Source organism: Schistocerca serialis, chromosome 3 (genome assembly GCF_023864345.2).
Source record: "Schistocerca serialis cubense isolate TAMUIC-IGC-003099 chromosome 3, iqSchSeri2.2, whole genome shotgun sequence".
Lineage (NCBI taxonomy): Eukaryota > Metazoa > Arthropoda > Insecta > Orthoptera > Acrididae > Schistocerca > Schistocerca serialis.
In genome coordinates, this window is record NC_064640.1 from 452707341 (window position 1) to 452719378 (window position 12038).

The 12038-nt window shown below is 42.6% G+C and overlaps 1 protein-coding gene across 1 annotated transcript in view; it reads left to right on the forward strand.

Moving 5' to 3' along the window:
* LOC126470354 (DEP domain-containing protein 1A-like) overlaps nucleotides 1-12038 on the forward strand; it is a 121842-nt gene that overhangs the window by 48050 nt on the left and 61754 nt on the right. Inside the window, exon 2 of the mRNA XM_050098146.1 lies at nucleotides 7564-7832. Within this exon, the coding sequence (XP_049954103.1) occupies nucleotides 7564-7832 (269 nt within the window). The remainder of the gene's footprint in view (nucleotides 1-7563; nucleotides 7833-12038) is intronic.

Consider the following 12038-nt stretch of genomic DNA (forward strand, 5'->3'; position numbering starts at 1 on the left):
TGATGAGGAGGATATAATGGAGTGAGATGCCTTGGATTCAGGCAGCCCCTCCACTCCCCTTCGTTCTTAGAGTGCTTCACCTCTGCAGTGCAAAGATAGGAGTAAATTAAAACCGCACTGATCACATGGCTTCCGTACTACATTGGAACATGGGTGGGTTCAGGACTCATGTGGAGGATCTGAAACTCCTAGCACAGGTACGTCCCATTTACAAGAAATTCATTTTAAAGATACAGATGTCCCTGTGCTACTGGGATAAACACTGTACCTCAAGGATGGCCAATTAGGGGAAAGGACCAAGGGAGGTGTCGCAGTGTTTGTCACTAATGCGCACCACTCCTCCGCCCTCCCTTGGCTAATGACCTGCAAGCAGTTGCAGTTCAAATTCAGTGTGTCGAAGGATCACTGCTCACTGTATTTACCTCCACAAGATGCACTAGGCTCTGAGGCTGTCACAGATCTTATCGCACAACTCCTGCAACCATTCCTCCTCCTGAGAGACTTCAATGCCCATCATGTCCTGTGGGGCTTGCCCTCAGGGTCGGGTTTTGGTGGACTTCATGACGTCTCACGGGCTGTACATCCTCTACACAGGTACTCACACACATTCCTCTACTGCTACTGGGTCGTTCTCAGCTATCAACTTCTCTTTCTATTCCTCTGCCCTCGTTGACTGTTCAGTGGGAGGTCATTGATGACCTTCATTCCAGTGACCACTTCCCAATCCATCTTCACCTACTAAATGGCTCATCACCTAAAGTTAAGCCCCCAAAATGGATGGTCAGCAGGGCTAACTGGACGCCTTTCAGCCAGCTGGCTGTGTTCGAACACTGCGACAGCATCCGAGAACGGGTGGTTAACATCACACGAGTGATCCATCATGCCACTGACCTATCCATCCCACATTCCTCAGGTCATCTTAGGAGGCAACCAGTACCTTGATGGACAGACGAGTACCGTTCTATGGTCTGGGAAAGGTGTGTGGCTCTTCGACATTTTAAATGCTGACTGACAGCAGACAACCTTAGGGCCTTTCGAGTCATGAGGGCCAAGGCTAGATGTGTCATTAGGGAGAGTAAGAAAAGGTCATGGCAAGCGTTCCTGGACTCCATCAATTGTTCTACTTCTTCTATAAAAGTGTGGGAAGCCTACCCGGAGGATTTCCGACAAACGCAGACTTTTACCGATAGCAGTGGTGCTGAAATGGGGGTGCCTCCAAATAACATCCAGAGACATTGCTCAGATGCTGGCCGAACATTTTGCACAAACTACTGCCAATACATGCCAGGATCCAGTGTTTCGTCACTATCATGTGACTGTCGAGAGGGAAAAGTTTGACTTCAGATCCAACAGTTCTGACCCCTACAACTCCCATTTCTCCATGTGGAAGCTCGAATCAATGCACAGATTTGTGACACTGCACCCGGTCATGACCAAATCTGTTACTGCATGCTTCGAGATTTGCCAGTAGCATCAAAGGAAATCCTCCTCGAATGCTTTTAATCTAATATGGCAGACAGGCAACTTTCCCAACTCATGGAGGGAGGCAATTCTAATCCCCCTCCTCAAACCAGGAAATGACTGCACATGTCCCAGTAGTTATCGGAGTATCGGCCTTAATGAGCTGTGTAGGAAAGACCCTGGGGAGAATGGTTAACCATCATCTGGTCTGGTTGTTAGAGGCCAGGCAACTCCTTAGCCACTCTGTGTGGATTCTGAAGGTATCAGTCTACTGTCGACAATCTGACCCTCCTAGAGGCGGTTATTCAGCAGGGTTTCCTCCATAAGCATCACTGTATTGGCATATTGTTCGATAAAAGTAAGACATACAATACTACATGGAGACACTGTATTCTCACACAACTGCAGCAATGGGGCTTTCGTGGCCACTCCCCCTTCTTCATACAGTCTTTCCTCCTGTCTCAGCAGTTTTTTAAGACCCGAGTTGGTGACATGCTGTCTGATCGATTTGAGCAGGAGAATGGTGTTCCTCAGGGCAGTGTTTTAAGTGCTACCCTCTTTGCCGTAGCCATCAACAGTATGACATCTACGGTAAGGAGTCCTGTACAGTGCTCCATATTTGTAGACAATTTTGCTGTTTTCTGTTCCTCCTCCAGTGTTGCAACAGCGAGCAGTCATTTGCAACTTACGATGTGGAGGTTAGAGGAGTGGACCGCAAAGATGGGGTTCCAGTTGTCCGCAGATAAGTCTGTGTGTATTCATTTTAATCATTCTCGTCGCCTTTTTAATTTGCCTGTCGTGAATATGGGGGATACCATCCTACATTTTAGAGAGACAGTGTGGTATCTGGGCCTCATTTTTGCCTCTACATCTACATCGTTATTCTGCAATTCACACTTAAGTGCCTGGCAGAGGGTTCATCGAACCATTTTCATACTACTTATCTACCATTCTACTCTCCAATGGCGCGTGGGAAAAAGAAACACCTAAATCTTTCCGTTCAAGCTCTGGTTTCTCTTATTTTATTATGATGATCATTTCTCCCTACGTAGGTGGGTGTCAACAAAATATTTTCGCATTCGGAAGAGAAAATTGGTGATAGAAATTTCGTAAATAGATCTCGCCGCAAAGGAAACCACCGTTGTTTCAGTGACTGCCACCCCAACTCGCGTATCATATCAGTGACACTCTCACCCCTATTGCGCGATAACATGAAACAAGCTGCCCTTCTTTGCACTTTTTCGATGTCCTCCATCAATCCTAGCTGGTAAGGGTCCCACACCACGCAGCAATATTCCAGCAGAGGACGGACGAGTGTAATGTAGGCTGTCTCTTTAGTGGGTTTGTCACATCTTCTAAGTGTTCTGCCAACAAAGTGCAGTCTTTGTTTTCCCTTTCCCACAATATTCTCTATGTGGTGTTTCCAATTTAAGTTGCTCGTAATTGTAATTCCTAGGTATTTAGTCAAATTGACTCCAGAATGTTGTGGTTACCACACCTGCGAGACCTGAAAGCCAGAACCCCGAAGGCACAGAACATCATCAAGTGCCTTAGCAACAGGTCTTGAAGAGTGTACAGGGAGTGTCTCCTTCAGTTTTATCGTGCTTTTTTGTGTTTGTGGCTGGATTACGATTGCACGATGTATGGGTCAGCAGCCCTCTTACATGCGGATCATTAACACTGTCCATCATGAGGGTATTTGGCTGGCCACGGGTGCTTAGCGGACCAGTCCCATACCTAGTGTGGTGTCACCGCCAGACACCACACTTGCTAGGTGGTAGCTTTAAATCGGCCGCGGTCCATTAGTACATGTCGGACCCGCGTGTCGCCACTGTGTGATCGCAGACCGAGCGCCACCACAAGGCAGGTCTCGAGATACGAACTAGACTCGCCCCAGTTGTACGGACGACATTGCTAGCGACTACACTGACGAAGCATCGCTCATTAGCCGAGCAGATAGTTAGAATAGCCTTCAGCTAAGTCCATGGCTACGACCTAGCAAGGCGCCATTAGCCTTACATAGCAATTGATAATTATCGTCTAAAGCATGTCTCATCAAGAACGATGTATACAACAAGGATGGATTAAAGTTAAGTATTCCAAAAGCAACGTACTTTTCTTTAGAGCATTCATTGAGCGTCCTGTTTCAGACTTCCCAATATTCTGCGTGAGATTATAGCTTGCATATCGGCCCCCTCAAAATAACACTGTGTCGGCACTTCTGTCAACACATCACCTAGCATCTTCGCTGAGGCAGGGGAACCGCCACTTACCATCCGGCGCCAGCTCCTCATGATGCGTCAGGCATGTAAGTTCCTTGCAGCTCCAACTTCACCATACTGTTGCTCGTCCACCTCTGGAACGCCTTTTTTGCAACCGTCCACGAGCCGTGATGCATGATGCCATTTGGAATCCGCGTGCAGCTTGTGCTGGAGTCACTCGGTGTGGGGCCAATACGACCCCAGATCCAGGGTTTTTAACCGTCTGCCGCCCTGCTTACTGGAGAGGCCCCGAGTGAGTTTAGATTTTGTGCGATACAGGAGAGATAGCACTCCTGCTTCTGTTTTTAATGCGATATTATCTGATATTTTATCTGGGTACCATGACCATGTAGCTGTTTTTACAGATGGGTCTAACTGGGGAGGAGGGGGGAGGGGGTGATGGCGACTCTGTTGGTTGCTCTGTTGTTTTCCCAGATCATGTCCTCAATGTCAGACTGCCTCCAGAATTTACCGTCTTCAACACAGAGTTATATGCGATCTTGCAAGCACTGGAACAAATGAGACCTTCTCCTGGTGTTAGATTTCTCTTCTGCTCAGATTCTCTGAGCGCCCTTTTCTATCTCCAAAGGTTTACTCAGCAGATACAGTACCCAAAATATCCAGGATGCCCTCCTACAACTAAAACTGAGGAAGGAGGTGTCTTTCTGCTGGGTACCTAGGCACATTGGAATTGCAGGGAATGAAAGGGCAGACTGAGCAGCCAAGGATGCGTGTCGTGATCCTCTGGTATTTCAGTGTGCTATCCCCGTGCTTGCTATCACCTCGCTGTTGAGGTACAAAGTTACGTGTCGATGGGAAGACAAGTCGCTGGCATTGACCAATAATAAGCTCTATGTCATCAAGCCCACAACTCAAACTTGGAGTACTTCCTTCCAGCCATGTCGGTGAGACGAGGTCCTTGTTACTCATCTTCGCATAGGCCACAGCCCTATGACACATGGATTGTTAATCCGGCGAGAGGACTCTCCAATGTGTGGCGCTTGTGGTGTGCAGATCACGGTGCGCCACATTTTATTGGACTGCATTTTATTTGCTGAGCAGGGGACTTCAGTGGATTTGCCGGTGGATCTGCTGCCTATTTTATGTAATGATCAAGTGAATGTGGTTAGTGTTTTAAAGTTTTGTGAATTGTCGAACATTTTTAACAAGATTTTAGGGAGATATCCTTAATGTGTCAAAGGATGGCTGGCTCAGCATAGTTTTTTGTAAGTGGTCAGCCAGTCACATGTCCCTGTGCTTTTTAGTTCTTCTGTGTTTTGTTTTCTCTGTGTTTTAATTTCGTAATCTCTTCTCTCCTAATCGGTTTTAGTGCATGTGAGAGCGCATGTGATACAGAATGACTGTGTGGTCATTTCGAGTGCATGCGTGTACAACACTTTTAGTTCATCTCCACATTTGTTTGTTTTCATAAGTGTAAGGGCACTGATGACACACACACACACACACACACACACACACACACACACACACACACACACACACACACAGTGAGCAGTTGCTCAATATAGTGGAGTCTTATCACTTTTTGGGACTGGGCTTTGATGCCCAGTTGACGTGTCTTCCCCATCTTCTCCAACTTGAGCAAACATGCTGGTCGCACTTTAATACTCTTTGCTACCCCAGTAACATCAGCTGGGGCACAGACTGCTGTACACTTTTGCAGCTTTACAGAGCTCTGATCCTGTCCCATCGTGACTATGGGAGTCTGGCATACGGCTCGGCATTGCCTTCAGCATTGCGGATGCTGGATGTGATACAGCATTGTGAGGTCTGCCTTGCAATAGGTGCCATTTGGACGATCCCTGTGAACAGCCTACACGTGGAGCTGGGTCCATCCACTACAAATTAGCTGCCTATGACTGCTGCTCAGGTATGTGGTATACATTCACTGCTGCCCTGAGCATCTGAACTACTGTGTCAGTTTTCCTGGTGGGGAGATCCACCTCCCACAGCAGAAGTGCAGGACTGGAGTCACAACTGCAGTTCACATAAAGTGTGTCTGCTCTGAACTCCAACTTTCCCTTCACAGTTGCCTCTTGTCAGGAAGTAATTGTGTACACCCCCATGGCAGTTTACACTGCCCTGGGTCTGTCTTGACTTAACCTTCAGGCCTAAATCATCTACTGACCACATGGTTTTACCGCCTGTTCTTGACCGTCCTTTGTGTGTTTCCAGCTGTGGAAGTTGTATACACTGTACACTGGCGGCTCTCTGGTCGATGAACAAACCGGTTTTGCCTATACACATGCAAGATGCAGTGAATTACACTCTTTGCTGAACGGATGCCGTGTATTCACTGCACGATCTTTTGGCTATTGACCAGTGCTACCCTTGACACTCGTTGGTTTTGACTATCCAGGGTCTCCTTTGTGATCTCCATCAAGTTGATCATTTAGTTATCTTTGTCTAGACCTTGGGTTACGTTGAGAGCCCAGAGAATGAACTTGCTGCCTGGTTGGCCAAGTTGGATATCAGGATGCTGACTTTGGTTGACGGGGATACTGGACAGGACCTTCAGTCAAGTGAATGCTGTTAATTTTAGAGTCTTGGAACACTGATTCATGTACCCTGGTTTCTCCGATCAAACTGCAAACAATGAAGAGGACCATGAATTTGGGGCTGTCCTCCCTCCATGCTTCTCAGGGGGAATCTAACATGCTGTCAGCTCCATATTTGTCCACACTTGGTTAACCTGGGGCCACATTTTATGACTTGAGGATCCACTCCACTGTTGGTATGGTGCCCATCTGACAGTGGCCCATATACTACTGGACTGCCCTAATTTGTCCATCTTACTGCTAAACCTTAAACTTGCTGACATGCTGTGTGCTGCATCTGGGGCTAGTGGATAATGCTAGAGTGTCTGATCTGGTTCAATGTTTTACCCATGAAGGTGGTTTTTAGTCCTCTCTATGAGATAGGGCACATTGGCCTCGTTGGCTGCTTGAGGGTTTGGAGGGGTGCCTCGTCACTTGCTCTGACTACGGCCCCTATGGTTGCCCTTGCTCAGTGGTCTTGGGCTGGCTCCTACCCTTCCCACCTTTCTACATCTGTTGTTGATTTACTGTCTCATCATTGTCATTCTCTTTCCTGAGATTTTATCAGCTAGTCAACGCTGCTAGTTTTCTTGTGATAATGGAGGGTAAGAACACTCTGGTCAGTCTCGCACGCTCGCACCCACACACACACACACACACACACACACACACACACACTTCTACTTGCTTCCGTCTCTTGGTTTTATTGATTCTTGCTTACAACTGGGTTCACCAGGATATCAGTGCAATCGAGTCCAAGTTGGGAGAAAAACGATGAAGGGAAAAGTCAGAGAAATTAATGGTTGGAAAGTGTCAGAATTTTGTGCTAAATACTGTTAGAGAGAGTAAAATGCAAATTGGAAATGTTATAGTTTGAAAATAGTGGTTTTCCATATTCTACTCTAGTGTGGTGTCTTGGCCTACATTTATCAATTATCTTAAAATCTAGTTTTAATTTTATCTAAGATTTTACATTCTTCATTTTCCTCTTTTTGTCCAATTCTGTAGAAGTTAATCAATGTAATAATGCTTTTTATCTATTCTTATTGCTATGATAAGCTTTCAGTTTCTTTGTTTTACATTGTGTTTTAATTCTCTTCATTTCAGTTAATACTACTCTAGAATAATAGTTATGCTGCATTCTAGGAGGAAAATATAAATTTTCTTTTCACTAAGAATCATTCAGTTATTGTTATGGGTTCACTGTGGTAATTTGCTAGCACTTATTTGTACTGTTAGTTTTAGGTCTGTTGTCTAATTTTTATTGTATGTTTCATTTACAGTGGAGTGAAATGGTTCACATATTTTGTACTGGTGTTCCACTTAAAAAACATAGGCGCCACATAAAAGTGTATGAAAATTGTTTCACTGCTTCAGAAGCTGTGTCTTGGTTTCATAAAGTATTACAGAGGAACCAAAATTTTGATCCAACCATTACAAAAGAACAAACCATTCAGTTACTTAACAAGTTCTTACATGCTGGAGTCTTTCAAAAGATGAATGCAACCTATCCATCAGAGAGTTGTTTCAAGGAAAATGGAGATATATATCAGTAAGTGATATTTTCTACTATACGAAAAGTGTTCCTGGTTCATTTTGGTTTATGGTGTAACAAGTATCAATACTGGAAGTTATTTTATTTTTATTTTTTTTTTTCAATTTTAACACGTGTGTGTGTGTGTGTGTGTGTGTGTGTGTGTGTGTGTGTGTGAGAGAGAGAGAGAGAGAGAGAGAGAGAGAGAGAGAGAGAGACAGACTAAGACTAAATGCTGACTGCTAATTGTTGACATAGGTATTATGATGCTCCCTAGCCTATAACTTTTAATGTGTTTTCTATTGCCCTTTCCCACCAAATTGTCTGCAAATTCCCAAAGGAATAAAATTAGTGAAAATGTAGTGGTCATTTGTTTCAAATAAACATATAATCTTACACAGAAAAAATGATTTTGCAAGAGACACTTGACATTTAATGTGGATGTGAGCTAACTTTAAACACTCAGCAGAATGTCCATTCTGTGCTTGTGTTTAGAAATCCAGTGTTGAACTTCTTGTAACTGTAGAGGCATGTCCCGTTACTGATTTCAGTGTGAAAAACTATTTTAGTATTTTGAACCTTGTCTTAATGAAACTTAAGAGAAATCAGTTCTCATGACCTTCCTAGAACAGTGGTGTCATGCTATTGGTTTCTATTTTGTTTTAAGGTTGAGGTATCCTGGAGACTGCAAAGTGCATCACATAGTGTGTTAATCTTAGTCAACTAAAAATTCAGCTATCAGGAAACATTTAGTTTTATGCGGTTTCTGGAATTGCTTTGTTTAGAGGTGGCATTTGGGAAAAGTTACCTGGCTATTTCAGCTGGCACATAGCTTCTCAGCTTAACTGAGGTTACATAATGTTACCACAAGCTTCCATTATTATGGAGCCCACTACAAAATTTTATATTGTTGTGTAGTTACAGGCATGATGCAGTAACACTTCTTGTACCTGCCCGATGTTGCCATTCACAGTGTGCAACTGTAAGTTATAAAAATAAATCACAATGGCGTGTGCGAAATACTTGACATATAGTGACTGCAGATAATTTTCATAATTACTTGAATAATGAAACTGCCACAGAGTACTTATGAAAAGCCTGGATTAGTGAAACATGTTTCTTTAGGCATTTGTGTTGGCACCAACTCCAGTATGTTTTGTAGTACTGTTACAGAAGCATTTCCATTGAAAAATGATTGAGAGTGGATAAACAGAATTAGTACAAAGTGAGTAAGCACTTTTGGATCAACTGGGTCAGTAATATCACAACCGTAATCTCAAACTAGTCCTCTCGAAAAATTATGGAAATTAACGAAATCTATCAGGTACAGTTATTGTTAAATTCAATAATACACTTAGAAATAGACATGCTACAATCTGATAAGAGCTGTCTCCAAATTTAAAATAGTAGAAGCATGTCAAATAATTAGAAGAGGGTAGAATGAAAAAAAAAATTTGTTCTTGTTATGTAAACACTGGTTTTGCCATCAAAATTTACCTCATTAATAGCTGAAATAAAACCTGAAAGTTAATCTCACATAATCATTATGCACTAGTTTAACAACTCAACGTTTTATGACCTTTCAAGGTGTGATTTTGCTTGTTGTATTTATTACAGTTACCTGCATTTCTGAAATTGACAAACCACCTTCTTGTTATATGTGTATGTGTAGTAAATAATTAATTTGATGACCATCCTGTCCACTTTGTTAGCAACAGTTTTTGGATTTGGGGAACGTTCTGTGGAGATCATAATACTATATATGCATTCAACCGTTCTTCTTGTGCTTGAAAGGAAATAACTTTGTACATATTCTCTTCACCCAGAAATTGTCATCAGGATAATTATTTAGTGAGATTGAGTTTGCTTCAGCTCCAGAAAAAAGAAAGACCGTCTCAGTTGTTACCCTAGGTAGCTTGCAGGCCAATGAAAGTAAGTCCACCCCTTCCCACTATTTTCATTAAAATTCTACAAGCTGGAAGCTGAAATTTACTGCCATCACTTTGTTTCCTGTACCCTCCATTGACTGTGAAAATGAACCTATAGTTATGGACAGCAGCAGCTTGCAAATAACACAGACCAAGGTTTCATAGTTACAATACAGGCTCCCTCACCCTAACAAGCTCCCCATTTATAGTGGCCATTGCATTTGGAAAAATTAGTTTTCTTTGTAGCTATACACAATTTTTAAACAGTCTTTATCAGGTGTTGCTAAGTTCTCAGTAGAAATCTTCTTCCAAATTTCATTGGTATCCATGGTGTACTATACTTGCTAGAGGTGTTGTACATTCTGATTTGTTGTCCAATGAAGCAAAGGGAAAGACCAATTGTCAGGTATATGGAAAGGTTAAAGTTTCATAGAAGTCTATTTACACTTATGCTGAAGGTTATGCTCTCATGTGTGAAAAGTTCACATTTGCAAGTGTAAAAATGACATCATGGTCATTCCAATTATACACTGTGAGAAAGTGCTACAGTTTTATTACAAAACTTTCACAATGTCCCTTAGATAACACATGCTATTATATGAGTGATAATTGTGTGTGTGTATATATGCTCTTTAATTAAATCATGTTATGGACATTCATATATGAAGTACATATGTAGCACACAGTCTGCCTCTCGTACTGGTAATAAAAATAATCGTAACTTAATGTCATAGTTAACTACTTTTCCAATGAAGTACACAATGTGAAATAAGTGCTTGTCATCAAATTTCGCTTCAGTTTCTCCAGGGTAAACCTAGGCATAGCCGGGCATGACAGACTGTGCAGGGGTTGATGGACTGTTCATGGAGGTTTTTTGTTTGTTGGGGTCAATGAAAAGTCATTCTGGGTCTCATTATAAACAAAATTTTGTTTAATCCATAATCCCATGTTCTCAGTTAATATAGCAGGTTCAAATTAGTTTGGCATCATATTTGATGGTGACAGCAAAACATGATGATGATGATGATGATGATGATGATGATGATGATGATAAGCAGTCACAGCAGCTGGATATGTAACACTATCCTGTACTACCGACAGAACTATTGCAGTTAACAAGCTTGACAATGTTGCTCGTCAGCCCAGTAAAAGATGGTTTCTTTTAATGTAAGAGTCTTGTGTGATAGAAACAGTAATGATAATGTAACTTAGAAGAAATTTAAATGTAAGGACCTAGGCGTCATGATCAATCAGATGTGGAAAGATGTTAAAACTGATGGCATTCCCCTAACCGCTGTTGCCCTGGGATCAGTTCCACATAACCTTAACAGTACTTTGTCTATAGTCCTAAGATGTAGTTAGGACAGTGAAATAAAAGATTTAGCACTTTCAGAACCAGACATACTGTGTGTAAAACATAAAATAACTTAACCTTCCTAATACCGTGGGGGTCAATATGACCCCATAAGCACAATGGAAATATACAGGGTGAAGTGAAATTCGCGCACTCACTGAGGCTCCACAGCATGACTCCTCACATGCCAGCGATAAAAAAATGTCTCTCACAAAATTTCGTCCAGCAAGTGCATCCAGCAGAAAAAGGATGTTACAGAATTGCAATCTGGCAACACTGTAACCACGTGTGTGCTAACTACCTCTGACAGCACACACTGCTTGTTCTGTACAATTGGTACAGTGGATAGATTTTTGGGTTTGCATGCAGGAGGTCGATGGTTCGATCCTGGGTTGAGGCCTATGTTATTTTATTTGGTAAATGTAGTGCAGGTGGTATGGTATCTGGCATCTAATCATCAACAGCGATTGCAGCGGGTCCTCTAGAAAACACTTGCACTTACATACTACAATTGTACAAATGGAAGATTTGTCAGCCTCGACAGAAGTCCGTTTCATGTCATGGAATTTCACAATTACTTCACTCAATAGATGCCAAACCTGTTTTCTTTGTATCCTCCTCCAATGGAGGGTTGGAACTGTAATAGTGCCAACTATTTATTTACAGCTCATACAAAATAGATATGTGTTTTAAAGTTTTACTGACCTTCAAAATAGTCACCAGCATTGTGTACAACCTGTTGCCAACAATGTGGAAGTCATAGAATACCCTTAGCAGTGCCAGTTGTTGTGTTAACAGTTCGAGGGGCGCGATCTCTTGCCCGACTAATTTGTAGCAGTTCTGAAGCGAACGCCGTGAAGTGTTTCCTTCAGTTTAGAAATCAAGTTGAATTCATGAGGGCTTAAGTCAGGGGAGTGTAGTAGGTGGTATAGCACTTAGCAG